General features: G+C 36.8%; 1 protein-coding gene across 2 annotated transcripts in view; it reads left to right on the forward strand.

Moving 5' to 3' along the window:
• Positions 1 to 20,731, forward strand: part of adam10a (ADAM metallopeptidase domain 10a) — a 64,554-nt gene extending 43,823 nt beyond the window's left edge. Inside the window, exons 4-16 of one of the 2 annotated variants that reach the window (XM_079587469.1) lie at positions 3,556 to 3,714; positions 8,956 to 9,056; positions 9,300 to 9,458; positions 9,549 to 9,641; positions 10,339 to 10,522; positions 13,018 to 13,181; positions 14,206 to 14,389; positions 14,682 to 14,832; positions 15,436 to 15,619; positions 15,934 to 16,042; positions 16,155 to 16,375; positions 16,528 to 16,654; positions 18,443 to 20,731. In XM_079587469.1, coding sequence (XP_079443595.1) covers positions 3,556 to 3,714; positions 8,956 to 9,056; positions 9,300 to 9,458; positions 9,549 to 9,641; positions 10,339 to 10,522; positions 13,018 to 13,181; positions 14,206 to 14,389; positions 14,682 to 14,832; positions 15,436 to 15,619; positions 15,934 to 16,042; positions 16,155 to 16,375; positions 16,528 to 16,654; positions 18,443 to 18,555 — 1,949 coding nt within the window. In that variant the 3' untranslated portion in view covers positions 18,556 to 20,731. The remainder of the gene's footprint in view (positions 1 to 3,555; positions 3,715 to 8,955; positions 9,057 to 9,299; positions 9,459 to 9,548; positions 9,642 to 10,338; positions 10,523 to 13,017; positions 13,182 to 14,205; positions 14,390 to 14,681; positions 14,833 to 15,435; positions 15,620 to 15,933; positions 16,043 to 16,154; positions 16,376 to 16,527; positions 16,655 to 18,442) is intronic. The other variant, XM_079587470.1, reaches the window with a different exon arrangement.
• The last annotated feature ends 24 nt before the right edge of the window (positions 20,732 to 20,755 follow it).

The following is a 20,755-nucleotide window of genomic DNA, read 5'->3' on the forward strand; positions in this document are numbered from 1 at the left end:
GTTGATTTTAATGCCATCAATGCACATATTATAGTTATATCCACATATAACTTGCATACTAAGTTTTGAGCATTTTAGTGGAGTCTGTGTTTTCAGAACTCATCTTCTGCATAAGTGAATGAAATGTCATGTTCAGTTACTCTTCATTTTTGCATGATCATTTCTGAGGCTTCTGAGTTGACACCAGGACCTTACATTAGCAAATGCCTCATCACCTTTAATATTCTCATTATGTACCTTGTAATGGACTTTGAAGCCGGTGAGCTATTGAACCTGATTGATGATGGGTACAGCTTGCGATAAACACGCATTAGTGAGACCTGAGAATTACCTATGTACTTTAAATGATGGACAGACTGCCTACTGGAGGATGAAAGCGACTTTCCATTTTCTCTGATCAGGCATCCTTATCTCATTGTCTCTGAGCTTCTCCCCTGACCCTAGTTCTGACACATCCTTTCAGCCTCTGAATTGCTCTGAACAGATTCATGTAATTTCCTGCTCACCACAGGATGTTTCATAATAACTGGTTATTGAGTATTGCCAGGAGATGACGTTCATGTGATCTGTTGATAAGGATGAGTGGAGGACTTCAGGCCTGAGGAAGTGAATGTGGTTGTGGACTGCTCTGAACTGGTTCTTTATTGGATGTTGTGATGAATAAACCCTAACAAATAATGCTATCGCTCACCTTTAAAATGCAATAGATTTTTGAACACACCACAAATGGAGAACGACAATCCAGATCAACTTTTACTGACAGTTTAAGTATGAAAACTGATGAGAATTTCATTGACATTTTTTGTTTGTTTGTTTTTTGCCAGCAGTGGTGAAGACAAGACGCCTCTGCATTTAATATATTTTATTTCAAATGTACTGTTGATGAAAATATACCCAAAGAAAATTAAAACTGCAAGATATTAACAACATGACTACATTTTAAGGACATTTTTGTCCAAATCAAAAACGATCTCTTCTAGCATTCTGAGTCTTTCTCAAAAAGGCTTGAAATGAAAGAATCCTTAAAGAGATTAAAATGAAAGGTCTTTAAAGAGATTCCCTAAAATGAAAATCAAGTCATGATTTACTCACCCTGGTGTTGGTGAGACATGAAATACAACCCACGTACCTTCTTCTCTGAGGTGAATATATCCGTTGTGTTCGTCGTGACAAGAAGTTATCACATTCACATCTGTGAACCGTCATTCTTACTGTTATCAGACGAACGGATTTCCTGGCCGGTTATATTTGACTCAGTGAAGAAAGTACACGGATACTTTTTTGGGATTTCTAGGCATTGTATTTCAGGTCACGTTTTTGTTCATCTTTACTTTTCTGGGCGACATGGATTGAACTGCGGCTCGAGTCTCATGAAGACACGTCCTGCAGCCATGCAGAGAAGCACCAATGGCCAAGGTTAAGAATATCGCTAAGGAATACATTAAAACATTTGTTTTTTTTTAACTAAGCCCTGTCGTATACTCCCAGGACACTTAGAATATGTAGGCACTTGTCACATGAAATCATTCTGTGATACTTTTGCGTCTTTTAAAAAAAGCCTGATTTTGGTTGCTTACACTCACAAATGTCCATATTTCACCTTTTCTCAACAAACCCTCTTGTGCTTTCTCTCGCCCTTTGTTATCCATTAGCTCTATTTGTGCTCTCTAAAGGATAAACATCACTTGGTGCCTAATCTTGTAACCTCTAATATTTACAGAAAAGAGTTTGAAGTAGGCTGGGACGGTGCACTGCAAATTCTCTGTGGAATGATGATAACATTGACATTAACATTCGTTCTCTCATTATTTAGCATTTTTCTCTTTTTTGTACTCGTCTTTTTTACTCTGAAGTGAATGTCATCTCTACCCCAATCCTACTCATTAGCCACCAGAGTACTTCTAGTCAAATTCAGTCCATTTATTAGGATTGACTTCATAAGTATTTTGTGCCAATATCCTTCTTGGCTTTGGCTTGTTTTATGTTCTTGGGTGTCTTCATGCTTCACCTCATCAGCTTTCCTGTTGTTTTAATCCGTAAGCGTGAGAACAGACGGTCAGGGAGGGATGGAGGAGAGCAGTAGTTTAATGTTACACAGGGCAGGAGAGTGAATCTCCTCTTGTGTTGTTATCAGTTTTAGGGATGAAGTGTTCAAGAGCTTTTAGAGCTTGTTCCATTCTGAAGAAAGAAACCAGATTGCAGGTGGTTCTTCTCTGCCCGAGAAACAGACAAAACACACCACCGCTTTCCCACAGCCTTTTAACTGTGATAGCAGAGAGCTCCTGATAAAACGCTGTTAACCATTTTAAACCATTTTTTCTTTTAAAGCACTTACGGTGCTTGTAAGATCCCAACGCTTGTGAAACGTTCAAAGCTACTGTTTCATTTGTCTTGTTTAATGTGGACCATCATTTGAAACAAGCAAAAATGTTCTGAGATTTTGCTAGCCTAAGATGTCTAGAACATTATGGACAACAGCTCCTTTTGTTGGTCTGTTCTTTGATTTCTATATTTTGTTATTTAAGAGTTCATGTACACACAAGTAGAACTTGGGAGTCTGTTTGAAGTTGAAGCAGAATTTCCAGGATGTGCTGTCAGGAAGCTCAACTCCCCTGTTTGTTTATGTGCTGCTCCTCAAATTTTGATGTAGGTAACTTCCACTGTTCCTCGATTGTAAAATAATTTCCCCAGTTCCTCACTATCAAACAATGTCTAAAGACATGTACAGTATTCTCTGAGTACTTGACTGTTAACCCATTTAAAAACTGTATAATGGTTCTGTTTTATGTTTCACCCTGTTTTATACTGGATGTAGTGTGATTTGTAGTTTTATGTAATTGTTGCTTAACTTGCTTTTGCTTATCAACAGTACTTTTGAATTTATTTTACATGAATGTCTTTTATATGTCTGTTTTTTTTTTCTGTAATTGAGAGGTTTGCATAGGTTTCTATGGAAATGTGTATAGGTATATGTTCACATTGATTGTTAAAGTGCAAAATAGCTGCATAGTATGTTTTGGGGAAAAAAGGTAAATAAGTCAACCGTAGAACAAACTAAAGCATTAATGGATTAATGCAGTAATTCTTAAAATAAGAACTTAAATTGTTGTACCAATGTTCTAATGTATCCATTTGTTCTTGCTTCTGGTTGACATTTCAGACAATTACTGCCTCCTTATTACTTATTTTTGTTGTTGTGTCCTCATTTGTTAGTCACTTTGATTAAAAGCATTTTCTAAATGATTCAGTGTAAATGTTGATGTCCATCTGCCCACTGTTGTGGTGCAGCTCTAGATGAAGTTCTAAAGTCTGTAGATGAAGGACGGGTCTGCTTTGATCGTCAGAGACCGTAGCGGGTTGCTGAGCTCATTACTGTTCTGAAGGTCAAGAGCTTAGTTGCGTTATGTGCTCGGTGTGTTTATAATAGAAGAGATGAATCACTGGATCATTATATGGAAGCATCTCTTTATACATTTTCCCTCCATATTTCACGACATTACATTAACTTTACAATTGCATTTGGTCTTTAACCTTTGGTTTGTTTTTATCTTGCAGGTGAGAAGGGCACTCTGACCCATGGCTCTATCGTGGATGGGAAGTTTGAGGGTTTCATTAAGAGCCGTCATGGTACATACTACGTAGAACCCTCAGAGAGATACCTCAAAGACCAGAATGTGCCCTACCACTCAGTCATCTACCATGAGGATGACATCGGTAAGCTGATATTAGAATTAGAGTGACTTATATCATATCCTTAATAATCTCCTATTTCATACTGTGCATTTTACTGTGCATTTTACTGTGCATGTGTCCAGTTTACTGATCAGATTTATGTCTGTAGAGTTGTTATAGTTTCTATGGATGCTTTAGATTATATAGATATATTTAGCTAACAACCCTGTTTTATACACTACTGTTGAAAGGTTTGGGGTTGGTAAGGTTTTGTAATTGTTTTTGAAAGAAGTCTAATGAAATAATATTTCCATTTAAAATAATAAAAATGTAATTCATTCATGTGATGACAAAGCTGAATTTTCAGCATCATTACTCCAATCTTTAGTTTCTCCCTTCAGAAATAAATCTAATATGCTGATTTGGTGATCATAAAACATTTCTTATTTTAATTATTAATGTTGAAAACATTTGTGCTGCTTAATTTTGTGGAAAACATGATGCGTTTTGTTTTGTTTTTTTTCCTCAGGATTCTTTTAATAAAAAAGGGCAAAAAGAAAAGCATTAATTTGAAAAAGAGATCTTTACTGTCACCATTGATCAATTTAATGCATCCTCTCTGAATAAACATATTCATTTCTTTAAAAAAACTGAAATCTTACTGACCCTAAACTTTAGAATGATAGTGTACATAAATAAAAGTTTGAAGCTAACAAGTTCCTGAACTCAGCTTTAGATGCTGGAAATGTAAATAAACTGCTTTTAGCATAATCACGTTTACACACAGTTGAAGATCCATATCATGTTTGCTTTTTTTTGGAAATGATAATGAATGTGTCTGAGTGGGTCTGTCTCCAATCACTGATGTTCTGAGACTCTCTTGAGTGTGATGAGAGCTGTTAAAATGGCTGGAACATGGAATTGGTTTCAAATTGCATGTTTTGATTGCTTTTGGATGGAAAAGTGCTGTTAATGTTGATATTACAGCGCATATGTTGGTCATTATAATCTTTTGAAAAGGTGTTTTGGATCATGAGAATGAAATTGAGTGAATTAGTGTAATATAAAGCATTGGCACAGAAATAAACCAGTTAGGACACAGCAAAATGCAGTGAGCTTCCCCTTCTCCTCTTAAGGCATAGAATACAAGGTCAAAGGCAACAAACTTGAGGATTCTAGTGTGCTCTAGGCCAGTGTTTCCCAACCTTTATTTTAATAGAATTGTTTGCCTTGGCATAAGTAAAAAACGCATGCCACTAAGCTCAAACTTAGAGCTAAAATTGCACAAACATGCATTGCTTCAAATGGCATATTAAAACTGGATATTGTATTAAAAGTAGTACTCACATTTAATGTGAAACTTGAGGTAGGAACACAATAAGGTCTTCTAGGAAGCTATTATGTTTTTGATAAAAAACTAAAAGATTTTACATTATACCAGGCGGAAACCTCGTATTTTTAAAATAATAGAACAACGTGTTGTCAAAGTTGGTATTGTGGTTTTATATGTGGTCCGACACTTGCATGTGTTGACCAGCATATGACAGATGTTTTGTCCATCACTGGAATTGCTGCATTACTAAGTGCATCGCATAACATTTTCATTAAAGTTTATTGTAGTTATATGCGCATTCACTTTTTCTTGTTGTTGAATACATAAAAGCTCATGATATAAAAGATGAAGCGCTATGCACAGGATATTTGAAACTGAATATTTACTTCAACTAGATGGCAAATATCTCTTAATAGATTTATTTTTTGAAAGTTATAATTTTCCACGCCACACCTGACACACTAGTGTGCCGCTGCACAGTGGTTGGGAAACACTACTAGACTTTACTGTGTTTTGTCTCGCTCTCTATGTTGCATTCTGTCTGAGTCACTCACCCTCTCAATCAAACATAGTGGTGCACTTTTCCTGCTCATCAGGCTGATAAAGCCTCTTAAACACTAGCATATGTTATCACTGTTAAAATGTCCTCAAGTACAAAGAGGTGAAACATTACATCACAGCCCTGTCAAAGATCAGCTGCTTGTAAACTGGTATGTTTTCCTCTTAATACACCGCGCTGTCCAAAAGTTTGGGGTCAGTATGATTTATTTATTTATTTATTTATTTATTTATTTATTATTATTTGGAAATAAATTAATTATAGGGAAAATATTTTACAGTTACAGTTCAATTGTATTACAGTACAATTATTTAACTTATAAAAGGAAATGTTTATTGAGCAGCAAATCGGCATATTAGAACGATTTGGGGTCATGTGATACTGGAGGACTGTAGTAAAGGCTCCTGAAAATATATTAAAATAGAAAACAGTTTTAACATTGTAGTAATATTTCACAATATTACAGATTTGACTGTATTTTTGATCAAATAAATGAGCATAAGAGCATAAGAAACTGTCAAATTTAAAAAAAATAAAAAATAATATGATGTATATATGACCAACTTTTGAACAGTAGTGTACATAAACTTGTAAAGTGGATTATTCTGGTGCTGGATGCTTATTGGTCAATATAGCTTTCTAAAATATATAGGAAACAAGGAAAGTAGCTTTCTCTTATTTATAAAGTATAGTGTTAACTGCATGTGGAAGTGCAAAAGGAAATGGTGTCTTTTCCACACAGCTGTGTCATACTGTGAAGTAATGAAGTGCTCAGTATCAATATCGGTTGTAGGAAAAACAGGATGACTAACTCTAGCTTACGCATACACCATTGTAGAAACGGTCAGATGACTGGAAGCCTTGTGAAGACACTGACTCGACTCACTCCAGCTTGCATGTTGAGTGTGCACTTGCACAACAAGTGAGAGATCACTAAAGAGAGATAATGTATGAACACTGCAAAAATGGATGAGGTCAGTTCTGGACAGTGAGTTTGTATCTATGGGAGGGAAAGAGAAAGAGTTAATTGTGGTTGACAGTGGTCTATTGAAGCTCAAGGACAGAGGTCAGAAGGTGGCCAGCTGGAGAGGGGAGTGAACTCTGGATCACTCACTGGCTCATGCCAGGCTCAGAAATGTGGGTGCTTTTCTCTTTCTGAAACATACACTTACAGGAAAACCTCACTGACATTTAAATGATACAATCAGCAATTGTGACAATGCAATTGAACATGTTTAGGCTCAGTTTCAATCAATTTCTCTAAATAAGGAAAGCCTAGAATAATTGATTCTCTCATTGGGCTGTTGTTTCTAATCTCACTTGAGTAATTTAATGCTTCAGCAAAGCTTTAGTCAGACTCCTGGAGGCTGATGAGAAAAGAGAATTTACAGAATAGCTAAGTAAAAATCATGAAATTTGTCATTTCTTCTACATGCATTAATTACAGTGAGTGCATCTACTGAATTTTATTGATGTGGATTATTGGATAACTGACATAAAGAGTTGGGTTTTGGGCTGGCAAAATTCTTATCAATTTGTTATTTGCCTCTAACCATTGACCTCATCCACATACTCGCATTGGGTTGTTCCAGGACCAGCAAAAGTGTGCGTCATACTTTGCAAAGTCAGCCAGCTTAGGTCCACCATAATGGAGTTTTCTGAGAATTTCAGCTGGTATTATTGCATATTTTAATAAGCTCAATCTTCACAGTATGAGTTGTTAATACTGAAACTGTATTGCCACTTGAAGCATGATACAACCTGTCACAACCACAGTTGGATTTAGGGGTAAAACTTTTTTTATGTGTTTTGGCCGTTCATTTACACGACAACAGTGTTTCAGGTGTCAGATCAAATGTGTCAGTACATGAATAATTTCCACTCAAACAATCCACATTATTTTATTGTGTTCACTTTCTCAAGAGTAAAAAATGAATCTGGGATTTCAGCTAAAAGCTTGCCATGCTTCCATTTCAATTACTTTGACTAGTCAGAGACTTGTCTCATCTCAGAAGATAGATTTCTATTCTCTCCTCGAGGCACTTGTCGTTTTCTTTTGCACTCGTTTTCTCTAGACAGATGTCTCTCTTGTTATGCCCAACAAAGATTTGCATTTGAATGGGGTTGCATTCAGTGTGGGACAATAAAGCTCACATAGAAGAAATTTGTGTTCTTGTGATCAGAGGTCAGATTGTCAGTCTTCCCTAACATCCTCCAAGACACCTGCAACCACATACATATTGTGTACTCCTCCATGCCCTCACATTAAATAGCACGTTTTGATGATTCATTGTCTGTACATGCCATCATTATTCCACCACAGCCACTTCCTGCATAAAGAAAATGTTGCTAAAGTTCTCTCAGGCGAGGTTTACTAGGGTGGTCCTAGTAAACCCTACGTTATGGGAACCAAATGTCATAAAGATAGTAATACCATGTTAATACCATAAAAAAAAAGAAAAAAAAGAAAGCCCATTAGGAAAACGGCTTATAAATCATACAGAATGATTTATGACACTTTGATAATGTAAAAATGCAGAACATTTTCTGTTTAGCGTTAGGGGACAGTTAAGGGATAATATTCAGTTTGTACAGTATAAAAATCCTTGTCTGGAATGTCCCCATAAAACATGAAAACCGTGTGTGTGTGTGAGAGAGTGTGATATCACTTTGGTTGAGTAACATGCCAGCAGGAGGGGAGCAAATGCTTTTCCATTATGGATGCTGGCATGATTTCAAAATATACTTTCCATTAAAAATATAAAATATCTATAGAAGACACTTGATTAACCTCTCATTTTCATTTCTGCTTATGTTTGGTTATTGCAAGCAGTGAACCAAAATCAAGTAGTCCAGAATCAGTTTTCTGTCGAAAATAATTCTTACCTTTCATACTTGCTGTTTTAAATGTGATATTATTATTTTTAATAATAATATAGTATTATTCAACAATAATAATAAAAATGTATATTTTAAATATTTGGTAATGAATTAACAATGGATTTATTTAGATGATTTATATATGGTTTTCATTCATATGTATACTACTGTTCCAAAGATTGGGGTCAGTAATTGTTTTTGTTTTTTACAAATTAATAAGAAATACCAGTAAAGAATCCTGAATATAAAAATATTACAAATATATATATATATGTGGGATGGGATATGATTTGTGACAAACAGCACAGGTGTTTGCTCAGCCATCAAAAATGTATAAAAAGGAAAATTAAGTCTAGATAAAAGAGTTATTAATGAAATGAATAGTTCAGTGAAGTAAAGGTTAAGTGCTGCAGGCTGCATAATTAGAGACTGGACATGTCAACGAGTTTTGAAATGCACAAGCATTGTGTTGCATTGGTTTTCAAGCAACTCTTGAATTTTCTCTTCCCAGATTACCCTCACAAGTATGGATCAGAAGGTGGCTGTGCAGATCACTCTGTATTTGAGAAGATGAAGAAATACCAGGCATCTGCAGTGGAGGAGCCCACCCAGGTCAGCTCCAACAGCCCTTTATACATCTCAGCTGAACACCACTGATATCACCAACTAGCACCATGTTTAGCAAATAAACAGAAACCCCGTCACACAGGGAGATCTGGAACATTTCTTTTTCCCATGATTCTGAAGTTTAGATTTCAATTTGATACCTGGCCAGAATACACCAGAGAAAGATTAAATTCTGTTTTGAAATAAATGATAGTTAAATTCTTAAGTGTCCTACTGTTTTCTCTGCAGCAGACAAACCACCATATTGATGAAGAGATGACTGATGGGCCGGTGATCCTGAGGAAACGTCGTGCAGCACAGCCAGAGAAAAATACCTGTCAGCTCTTCATCCAGACAGATCACCTCTTTTTCAAATACTATGGCACCAGGGAGGCTGTGATCGCACAGGTACACTTTAAACACAGGTGTCTTAATGGCAAGTGGTGCCTGCTGTGTTTTATATTGCACATTTATAAGGTTGTTCTTTGGGTTATGCAGATTTCCAGTCACGTCAAGGCCATTGACTCCATCTATCAAAGCACGGATTTTCAGGGCATCCGCAATATCAGCTTCATGGTGAAGAGAATCAAGGTTGGTGTGTTTCTCTCTTCACTGATATCTTTTTTTTTTTTTTTTATCTGATCCCTGAGATGTGGTCTGGTTTTTTTATTTTATTTTTATTTTTTTCTTAGATGTGGTGCACTCTATTATGTGAATGTAATTTCCTATTGGAACTGTAATATGGGTTGAGGCAGTTTTGTAGTTATTGTAAGAATGTCAAGCCCAGTTCTTGACATATTTAATCTAATGTGAACTTTAAACAGGATATTCTTATTATTATCCATCATGATTACCTGGTTAGAATACAACTTACATCTTGACCGACTGGCTCAAGATGTTACAGTTGTACAGAGGGGTTATAGATCTCACTCGGTATTGACCAGATGTCAATAAAAGCTTGTCAGCCCATATACTGCAGCTCTTTGAAGACTTGCAAAGTTCTCCTTTTAGTCCCAGGCTACTGCTCGACTCTGGCAGCTTAAGGGGCCTGTTCACACAGAATGTGTTTTAAAAGAGTCATGGACAGAAGTGGGTGTTTTGAGACACAAAAGCAAAAATTTATTTGACAGTGTTTTAACGCAACATTCTTGTATGACCATCTAACATGGTTACATAGAAGAAGAAGAAAAAAGACAGAGGACACAAAATGTTACATCCATCCTGGATCTCATGTAGATTGTACACATCTGTTGTATTCAACTGAAGTCTGTTTGTGTTTCTATTTTAGATCAACACTACCAATGATGAGTCGGATCGCTCCAACCCTTTCCGATTTGCCAACATTGGTGTTGAGAAATTTCTAGAGCTCAACTCGGAGCAGAATCACAATGACTACTGCCTAGCCTACGTCTTCACAGATAGAGACTTTGATGATGGAGTCCTGGGTCTGGCCTGGGTCGGAGCTCCTTCAGGTATGATCGGAGATGCACATACAGGGTCTCCCTGATTTATAACCTTCTTTGTGTGTGTGTGAGTTTCCTAGTGTCTGCTAATCTGAAATTAAATCAGAATGCATGTCGAGTGACGAGTCAGGGCTGAAGACCTGCGAATCAGACATGATGTTGATGTGGGACTGGCCATGTTGTCTCCATTAACCTCAGTACACAGCCTGACGATAAAATGATCAGTGAAAGTCCTCACACTGTGCGTGTACCGTATTTTTCGGACTATAAGTCGCTCCGGAGTATAAGTCGCATCAGTAAAAAAAATATTTTTATATTTATAGTATTCTATATATAGGTATATATAGTGTCCATATATATATTTCTATATGGGGTAATTTCTTGCTTTTCAACCACGGTAAGAAAAAATCCATACGTCCCAGCCCTAGTAGACGATAATGTTTTGAAGTATGAATTAATTTTGATATATAATTCGCACCTGACTATAAGTCGCAGGACCAGCAAAACTATGAAAAAAAGTGTGACTTATAGTCCGGAAAATACGGTACACATGTTTACTTTGCTGTACTTTGGGGGTCTAATTGTCCCCAGAAATAGCTAAATGTGTCCTTTTAGGGCTGTGGTTAGGATCAGTCTAGTAATTATATTTAGATTAATATAGAAGTAGTACAAGTCTAAAATATGCCTTTATTTAGTTTGACACAATAAATTTGATCAGACTTTACTGTGCCATGTTTTTAATTTCACTTAATTTTTTAGTAGGTATTTAAACTGCATTATTCTCAAGATAAAGAAACAAGAGCAGAGCGGCATCCAAGCTTTGCATACAGAATAGGTCCATAAAGCTAAACACAACTTGCCTTTAAGCTCTGCTTGATGAAAACCCTATTAGTGTTTTTCACATATTTGCCTTTCTTTAACACAGACATGCACACCTTGAAAGTGAGATATTCTTTTCATCACCTTTTATGTGTGTTTGTTTCTATTCATGAATTCAAGTTGCTAGGGGGGTGTGCATCTCTCTCATCTCTTTAGCTTTTCACTCTTGAGGACACAGCTTGTTGCATAAACACATATTTTCTAGTTAATTTATAAAAAGAAAAAAAAGTTCTGTATTGATTTTTTTTTAAATTATTCAGTGTCAATGAAGACTTATTAAAATGTGTAACCTATTGTAAGGCAATTGAGTTTTTTGCACCAGATGAGTCTGAATGCTTATACATATTTCAGTTTTTTTAGTTCACGATACAGACATTTTGGTAACGCTTTATTTTACAGTGTCCTTGTTACATATGTTACATGTACTTACAATAGTATTAACAGTTAATTATGCATAATTACATGCAACTAACCCTCAACCAAACCCTAATCCTACCCTAACTCTATAGTAAGTATATGTACCTAATTAATATTACTCAGTACTTAAATATATAATATATAACCCCGGGTTCATCACTGATGACGTGTCCAAGTAGCACCTTAAGGTGTATGTTAGAACGAATGTAATTCAACAAAAAGGGAGAATGAAGTCTTTAGTTGAGTCTTTGCATTTAAAGTAACAAACTTTCTACATTTACACTTTAATGCTGTTTTTGAGGGGAAGCACACACATAAACACACTCATATACTCACAAAAATGCTGTCAATAGCATTGTTAAAGTCTGCTGCTTGGATCCCACTCCGGCTAATCTCCAGGGACAACAGCAATTGCTGTCTTGCTGAACCAATCAGCTGTGTGAACAAACTAACTAATCAGCGAACATGTTTGTGTGCATATGTGTTTTTATCGTTATGCAGGGAACTTAACAGACAATTAATTCACGCACGCTCACGGTTTGATGCTATTTTGTGCTAATAATGTATTTTTATAGCTGTATTTGTTTAGCAAATGCAGTCATTAAAAACGGCTTGAGATGCTAAATTTCAAGTATGTGACTCATGGGATAAAGATTCTCAATGTGAGATGTGTAGCCCACCTAGCATGTGAATTACTACACTTCACTACTTCAGCCAGTACACTTTTTCTTTAGTCAAATTTAAACAGAAGGTGTGTGGGAGTACTGCCACACAGAACATTAACATTTCCCCCCCCCATATTCCATTGGTTGAGCCAGTGTCGCTATGCCAGGATGGTTGCGGTGCTCAAACAAACAGAGCAGCAGGTTGACTGAGCCACAGTATTTATACTATAGCGGTAATATAGCTAGCTTGCTCTGCACATTAAATTAGGATAGAAGTTTGACTTTGAAAAATTAACACTTTAATTACATTCACTTGAACGTCTACGGGTCTTGGGATGCTTGTACTGTATAAATGATTTATTTTTTCATGTTTATGAGTAGAGCAATATTGTATACAATATTGTATTGTTTTTTAATGGCTCTTTTAATTCCCTAATGAATTCACAGGAGGATACTGATAACATTTAAATTAAGTGATAAATAAAAATATAAAATATTTTTTAAATGATATTTAATTAATGCCTCTCTTATGTGTGTTTGCAGGCAGCTCTGGTGGGATCTGTGAGCAGAATAAACAGTACTCTGATGGCAAGAAGAAGTCTCTGAACACCGGCATCATCACAGTGCAAAACTACGCTTCACATGTTCCCCCTAAAGTCTCCCACATCACCTTCGCTCACGAGGTCGGACATAACTTCGGCTCTCCGGTGAGTCCTTCTCACTACATGTGGAGCATCCTAGACAGATAAGCAGTAGACTACACACCTCAGCTGAATCCTTTATGAACAAATTAATCGTATCCTCTGATGCTTTAAGAATTTAGCACACATTACAGTACTGCCTTTAAACTGTCAGATTGATCTAGCCAGACTTTTAAAATATCCTGACCTAGTTTTGCTCAGTCCTCTGTAACTTGTTTCAGTTTAAAAGCAATTGCCAAGAACTGGCCCATGGCCCACTGAAAAAAAGTGTTGTTGAAAAAGTTGTTTAGCTGTGAGGAGAATATTTTTTGCATAATGATATTTAGGTTTTCACACACTCAACGGTTTTTACAGAGAATGTGAGGTATATGTACCACCAATGTGCAGTATTTAACTGAATGAAGCAATAGAAACTATCCCTGCTGGGAAAAATCTTAAACCAACCTAAGCTGGTTTTTACTGTAGCTGCTCTCCCAGTCTGGTCAGACAGCCTAGCTAAACATCAGCATGGCCAGCCTTGGAAACCAATCAGACCAGCTGGTGACTAGATTGGCCAGGCTCCTTAAACCAGCTTAGGACCAGTAAACCAGCTTTATGCTGATTTTCAGCATGATTAGGATGCCAACCTGTGTACATAGGGAATATTAGAATGCCAAAATTAGAGAATTTGACGCTCTAATGATGAATGAATTACAAGCATACTCTTTTCAAGGAGCACCCTGAGATTTTTAATGACCACAGAGAACCAAGACCTTATTTTTACAGTATTGTGTCCAATCCCTATCCCTTTCATGTTGCAATAGACCTGGACAGATTGCGGGGTGAGCACCCCCTGCTGGCCGTAGTAGCACTTCCTAAAGCAACCTTAGTATTTCTTGTTCATTCTGGTACTAACTGACCAGGTTTCCAATTCCAACCCTTCTTAGCTTCAGTGGTAAACCAGGCAAGCACTGCAGGGATAGTGAATATTTCAATTGTGTTTGTATTCTTGTTGCTGATTTATACTTGCCTTTCTTTCTCTGTCTTCCAGCATGACTCAGGAAGTGATTGCACTCCAGGAGAAGCTAAGACTCAGGACCAGAAAGAAAGAGGCAACTACATCATGTATGCCAGAGCCACATCAGGAGACAAGTTCAACAACAACAAGTTCTCCATCTGCAGCATTCGCAACATCAGCCAGGTGCTGGATAAGAAGAGATTCTCCTGCTTTGTCGGTGAGCTTTTATCCTTCAACAAGAAAATGGCACATGATAGTGTTTAAGGCTCAGGGCTGGTAACCAGGAGCGATTCATGAGATATTACGGCGATGGACTCAAATGAGGCACTTAACCTGAGTTTGCTCCAGGAGAGGATTGTCACTGTAATGAGCTCATGGCGCTGTTCTGTAGCAACGTTGCATCAAAGACGCAAAAAACTAATTCCACCATTCCTAATCATATGGCAATGATAAAACAATAGACTTTTCTGTCTCCCTTTTTCTTTTTCTTACTGTCTGTTCCTTTCCAGAATCTGGACAGCCCATCTGTGGTAATGGGATGGTTGAGGCTAATGAACAGTGTGACTGTGGCTATAGTGACCAGTGCAAGGACACGTGCTGCTATGATGCCAATGAGAAAGATGAGCTGAAGTGTAAACTGAAGCCAAAAGCTCTATGCAGGTGCGTAAGAACCTTAACAGTCTTCTATCATCAGTGTTGTTATTCTTATTTTAAACTAAAACTATTACAAATTGTTTTTTGTTAAATTGAAATAAAGTTGAAATATAAATATAAGATTAAAAAAAATGTTTTTTATCTAGCTGAAATGAACAAGTTTAAGTACTAAAATTACTAAAACTCAAACTGAAATAAAAATAAATAAAGCTAAATATAAATATAACAAATGACAAAACAAAATTACTGTAACTTAAACTAATCTTAAACTAAAAAATACAAGCTAATTCATAATATTAATACATACTATAATAGTATATAAATTATGCTAAAATAACTCTGGCTTTAACATCATACCATATGTTCATTAGAATCTTATATCCTTAGATCCGTTTTTGCTTAACAGAAGTTCTATACACTGTAGTTTATCTGAAATATATTTTTTGCAATACCTTTACTATAACCTCTGGTCTTAACTTGTATTACGTAACTCCGGAGGTTAAGGTTGCATTACCTTTACCGTGTCATTATCAGTCGTTTGTTATTAAGTTAACACATTTTTCATTAAGTGCAATAAAGCATTAATTTTTCAAAACTTTTCTCTTGCAGTCCCAGTCAGGGTCCATGCTGCACAACGGAGTGTACCTTTAAGAGCAAAGATGTGAATTGTAGGGACGAATCTGAGTGTGCTCTCAAGGGCATGTGCAATGGAAACACCGCCCAATGCCCCACCTCAACGCCTAAAGAAAACTTGACATCCTGCCACTCAAATACCCAAGTCTGCATTAATGGGGTAGGTGCTGCATCATGACCTGTGTGCTCGTTTTGCACAGTACCTATTGAATGTTTTCACCCCCTTGGACTTTAATGTTTTGTGGTTTACAGCACTGGATCACTGACAATGCTGTTAAAAGACAAGAATTAAATGTCAAAGTGAAAACAGATTTTGAAATACAATTTGACCAATTTGTTCTTGGTATTAAAGAGTATTTTTATGTTAGCACAAATGAAATCCTTTGTTTCAGTGCTAATACAACTTCCAAGCATTTGTGTGTGCAATGCGTCTTTGTTTTGAGGACATTTTGTCTGAATTTCTTCCTCTTTTAGGGTTGCTCTGGCTCTATCTGTCAGAGGCATCATCTAGAAGTTTGCACTTGTGTCACTGAGGAGGGGAAAGACGAGACAGAGCTGTGTCATGTGTGCTGTATGGAGAAGGGTGAGAAATGCATGCCGTCACTGACAGCTTTCTCAAACATGCAGTCCAGACCCCAGCAATCTTTAATTAACATTTAAGTAATTGCACATATTCTCTCTTTTTGTCTTTGTAGGTCAGCCCAACACTTGCAGCAGCACTAGCTCCGAGAGATGGGCTAAGTTCTTTGATAAAAAAGTCATCACGTTACAGCCTGGCTCTCCTTGTAATGACTTCAGAGGCTACTGTGATGTCTTTATGAGGTGTAGGCTGGTGGATGCTGACGGCCCTCTGGCAAGGCTTAAGAAGGCCATCTTTAACCCTGAGCTTTACACGAGCATTGCACAGTGGATAGTGGCAAGTGTCTCAAATATGTAATCCCTAAATAATGCTTCCCTACATTTGTTTGTGGGTTTAACCGCTATAAATGTCATAAGAAGTGATATTTCGCTGACCAGTATTATTTGTCTCTTTCAGTGTTAATCTCATGTTGAATATTTGTGTTTCAGGAGCACTGGTGGGCAGTTCTCTTAATGGGCATTGCTCTCATCATGCTGATGGCTGGATTTATCAAGATCTGCAGTGTGCACACACCTAGCAGCAACCCTAAATTACCCCCACCCAAACCACTGCCAGGTAATATACCCTAAATGACCCCTTTCTGAATCACTGCCATATACCCCAAATTACCTCAGACTTTCCCCTACTAAACCACAACCAGGAACGATGTCCCAGATGGCCACAAACTACAGCCATTCACCAATTCCCATTTCATGCACGGTGGATGGAGTGATAATTTGTGTATAAGAGGGTTATAACTCAAAATCTGTATGTGTGGTCAACCAGATCAAATACAGGATTGTGCATGAAAGGGTCAGAACATCTTACACAGGTTGTTTCACTCTTTTAAAATGCCCCTATTACCGTAGGCTTTTTCGGATATTACTTTTCATGTAGTATGTAATATAGCTGTATGAGATTGTGAAAGGTCTGCTAAGTTTCAAAGATCAAAGTGTGGGATAAATGGAGTTATTGTCTCCCAAAAGAAAGAACCGATTCTGAACTGCTTGAAAAGAGTCGTCAGTAATTCCAGTCTTTCTTCCTTCTTGAACTCATTTGCATAATTCCAGCCTATGGTCTTTGGCTGCTTGCGAATAACGTCTACTTTGACCCACCATCAAACACTGTAATATAAATCCACTTATCATGCACTTCCAAAGGAGGAGGACTCGTATTGAAACGGTAGAACCAACGCTATCGTAACTGTTTATATCACTGTGTATACAAGTGCTGAGGACGATTCCGGAGCTGAAATTCAAATATGGTAATGATTGTTTCGTTTCCAACACGCACTGTAAGCGGTAGATTAAACATAACCGTCTGGGCAACCTGAGCAGAGTAGGTATTCAGAAAGGTGGGTTTAGAGAGATAGAATCCTTTATCAAACCGTTCGACATTGTGAGAAAAGAAGTGATGCTGCAATGTATACTATGAGAAAATTAAAGTGTTTTTTTGACCTTGGATGCATGTCAACCTATTGTAGGCAACCTCCAAAATAAAATTAGGAGCCTTTAAAATAACATAATAGCGGCACTTAAAAAAAACATGAAATTAGTTTTCATGTCTGTTAGCTCATCTATATACCGGTACTACTGTACACCTAAATGTTGACATAATTCACTTTTAGCAGATATATGCATTTAAAATTCAGTCTTTCTCTTCCAAGAAAAAGAGAAAGTATTTAATAATGTGCGTGAACAGGCGCTCAACACAAGTATACTAGAAAGTTCCATCCTTGTCCAGTGTCTGCGCTTTTTCTTCCATTCTTCCAGACGGTATGACCAATAAAAATGTCTTTGTATTTTAAACGGAGTTGTGGGTATCTCTTAATCGAGCCTTTGTCAACACTGCCATCTGTTGTCATTGTCGTCTTCAGTAGTTTGTTGTTTCGTCTCAACCGTTTCTTTATTTCTGTAAAACAATGTGCAAACTAGTAAAACAAAAAGCAAAGCGCATAACCACATACCGTACTATGCTGATGTTGAAATGTAAGTCATATGCACTATGTATGCATATATCACTAAGTACACTGAGCTTTAATCTGGACTACAACCTTAAAAGATCACACAAACAAACAAAACTCCTATGTCCAATCTTTAATAGAAAAACTACTCAAATGAACGATTTAAAGTACATAATTATTGTAGAAGACTTGTTTAAAGATCAGTATAAAAAGGCAAATAACTCCAAATATTTTGACTCTACCCCAGTCAGAAAAACACATTTAAGGTTTATTATAGTCGTAGACTATATAGTGGTAGAGGCGACATTCGGCCAGGTCATATCACCAGTGTTTAATTATTCCAAAATCAGGTGATTAATAGAGTAGGGTGATTAATCATACCTTTGTGTGTTATTCTCTAGGCACACTGAGGAGAAATCGAGGCCAGCAACCTGCACAGACCCAACCACAGCGCCAGCCACAGCGCCAACGCAACCAGAGAGATAACTACCAGATGGGCCAGATGCGCCACTGAATCGGCCGCCTCATTGCCTTGGTTCTTCCTAGTGCCTACAGTGGGAAACACTTCACTCCAAAGAGTAACCTGAATCAATCAATGAGCCCCAACAACAAACTAAGAAACTGGCAAAAATGAAATGGACTTCAAAGGACTATACTTAAGAAAACAACCGTTTTAAAGAGTAAGAAACCACTGCTCTGGGAGCCAGCAAAGCTTTCGCTGCGTAGCTCAGAGAGAAAAAAAATCAGAAGCTAGTGATGAGCAAGAGGACAGAATCTAAGATTTTTGTTCTCTTTTTTTTCTGCTTTTCCTTTTCTTTCTCACGTTATTACAACCATTGTTCTCTCCACTAAAGTTTCCCCCCTTTTTATCTTTTTTTTATCATCATTTTTTGGAATTGCCACCCTCCTGTGGAGATGAGCATGATGGGAAGTCACAGATTTTTCTGCCAATCATTGTCGGCTGAGAGAGACTCCTAAAGACACTCCTTTTCCAATGTGTAATTAAGATGTTTTTAAAATGCAAGCAAAAGGACTAAAAAGCTTATATTTCTGAAGCTTTCTCATTTTTTCTCCTGCGTGCAATTGTACAGAAATCACAAAAATACATTGTTGTTATTTTTTTCCAGTAGTGTCATTTTCATTCTTTTGGATAATTATAATTAAGGATGTTTTAATAGACACTCAGGATATAATAGGAAATAACAGCACAGAGAGTTTCTATTGGTGGAAGGCCTTTTACCAGATTCGCTTTGCTGAAAGCGACGTATGCATTTGTGCAAAGCACTTTCACCTGGTTGAGTTTCTTTTTTTCCTTCTGCTGATAACCACTAAAGAACTGCAGATCTTCCTTCCATGTGGGCGAGGGAGTTATTGAGAGGGGGGACGGTTAAAAAGATTGCAATTGTCCTGATCTGCTGAGAGTCACTGTTATTTTATGTTCACCCAGTAACCATGATCCTTCTGAGACCCAGACAATGATATTGTTCACAGAAGACAGACTCAAAAATAAAAGCACAACATCAGGAAAGTTTTTTTTTAAAATATACATACAATACAGGGTTTATTGTTTTGCAATAAGATGTAGGAAACAGGAAAGTGTGGACAGTTGCACAAATGAGTAAATCTCTGTGGCGTGCATTAGTGAAAGAACGAGATCGAGAGGATAGAAGCAAGCTGTGGAGCCTTTAGAATGTTTTTACACACCAATCGATATGTATACAAAGAAACCTTTATCAATTTTCAGTCGTTACCTCTATTATAGCCGAATAAGAAAAGATCCAGACTAGCAGCCTATATAATCAATACATATGCCTTGTGTTGCCTATATAGTGCATCTAAACCAGCCCATGCTAATTATTTTCAACAATAACCAACTTTTTTATTTTTTTATTCCTTCCATTCTCTGTAAATGTGCTTTTGATTTTCTTTTGTGTGTGACTCGTTTGCAAAGGAAGAGGGATAGAAATAATTCATGCATTACAAATGTCTTTTTCAAAGTTTCTTTCTTTCTTTTTTGTATTTCAACAGACCAGGAATATTTTATCTTCTGTTTGTTTGCTGAATGGGATCCTATTAGTGTGACTGAGAGTCCAATGTCTTCTCAAATAACCTTGCATCCTTTAAGGGCATGCATTTAAAATATGGATGATTTGCTTGTTTCTTGAAGATAAGAATTCCTGGCTCAGTCCTCCTTTAGATCTAAATCATCTCATTTCTGTATGTCTCTTTAAATGTTAATGGGAAAGGGGTTTTTAGTGAGCTTGACTTAACTGCAATTGGCTTCAAAGTAATAAATCATTTCTGTGATATCCTGTGGGAAATGGGTTTGGTTGAATTTGTAAGGGGATTTGGCTTAGAATTTAATTTAATTACATTTTTTTTTTTTTTTTTTTTGCTTGTCTTGCTTTAAGTTTATAAGTAATGTGCACTGATATGTAAGCATGGTGTGTGGACAGAATATGAAAAACAAGATGGAGAAAATGTCTAATACTACTGTTTGATTTTAATGTCCGCTGTGTTTTATACAGTTTCTTTTCTTTATTTTTTTGTTGCTTTATTTGTAGGTTTTTTTCTCTTCTTTGCGCTCACTTTTGAAAATTTTTACTAAGTACTTTGCAAAAAGTATTGTGCGACAACATGTAATTTTTTGAAGTACTTGAAATGCATTAATAAAATAGCCTTGATCAAAAGCTTCTTATCTGGTAATATATATC

Source organism: Phoxinus phoxinus (genome assembly GCF_949152265.1).
Source record: "Phoxinus phoxinus genome assembly, chromosome: 2".
NCBI lineage: Eukaryota > Metazoa > Chordata > Actinopteri > Cypriniformes > Leuciscidae > Phoxinus > Phoxinus phoxinus.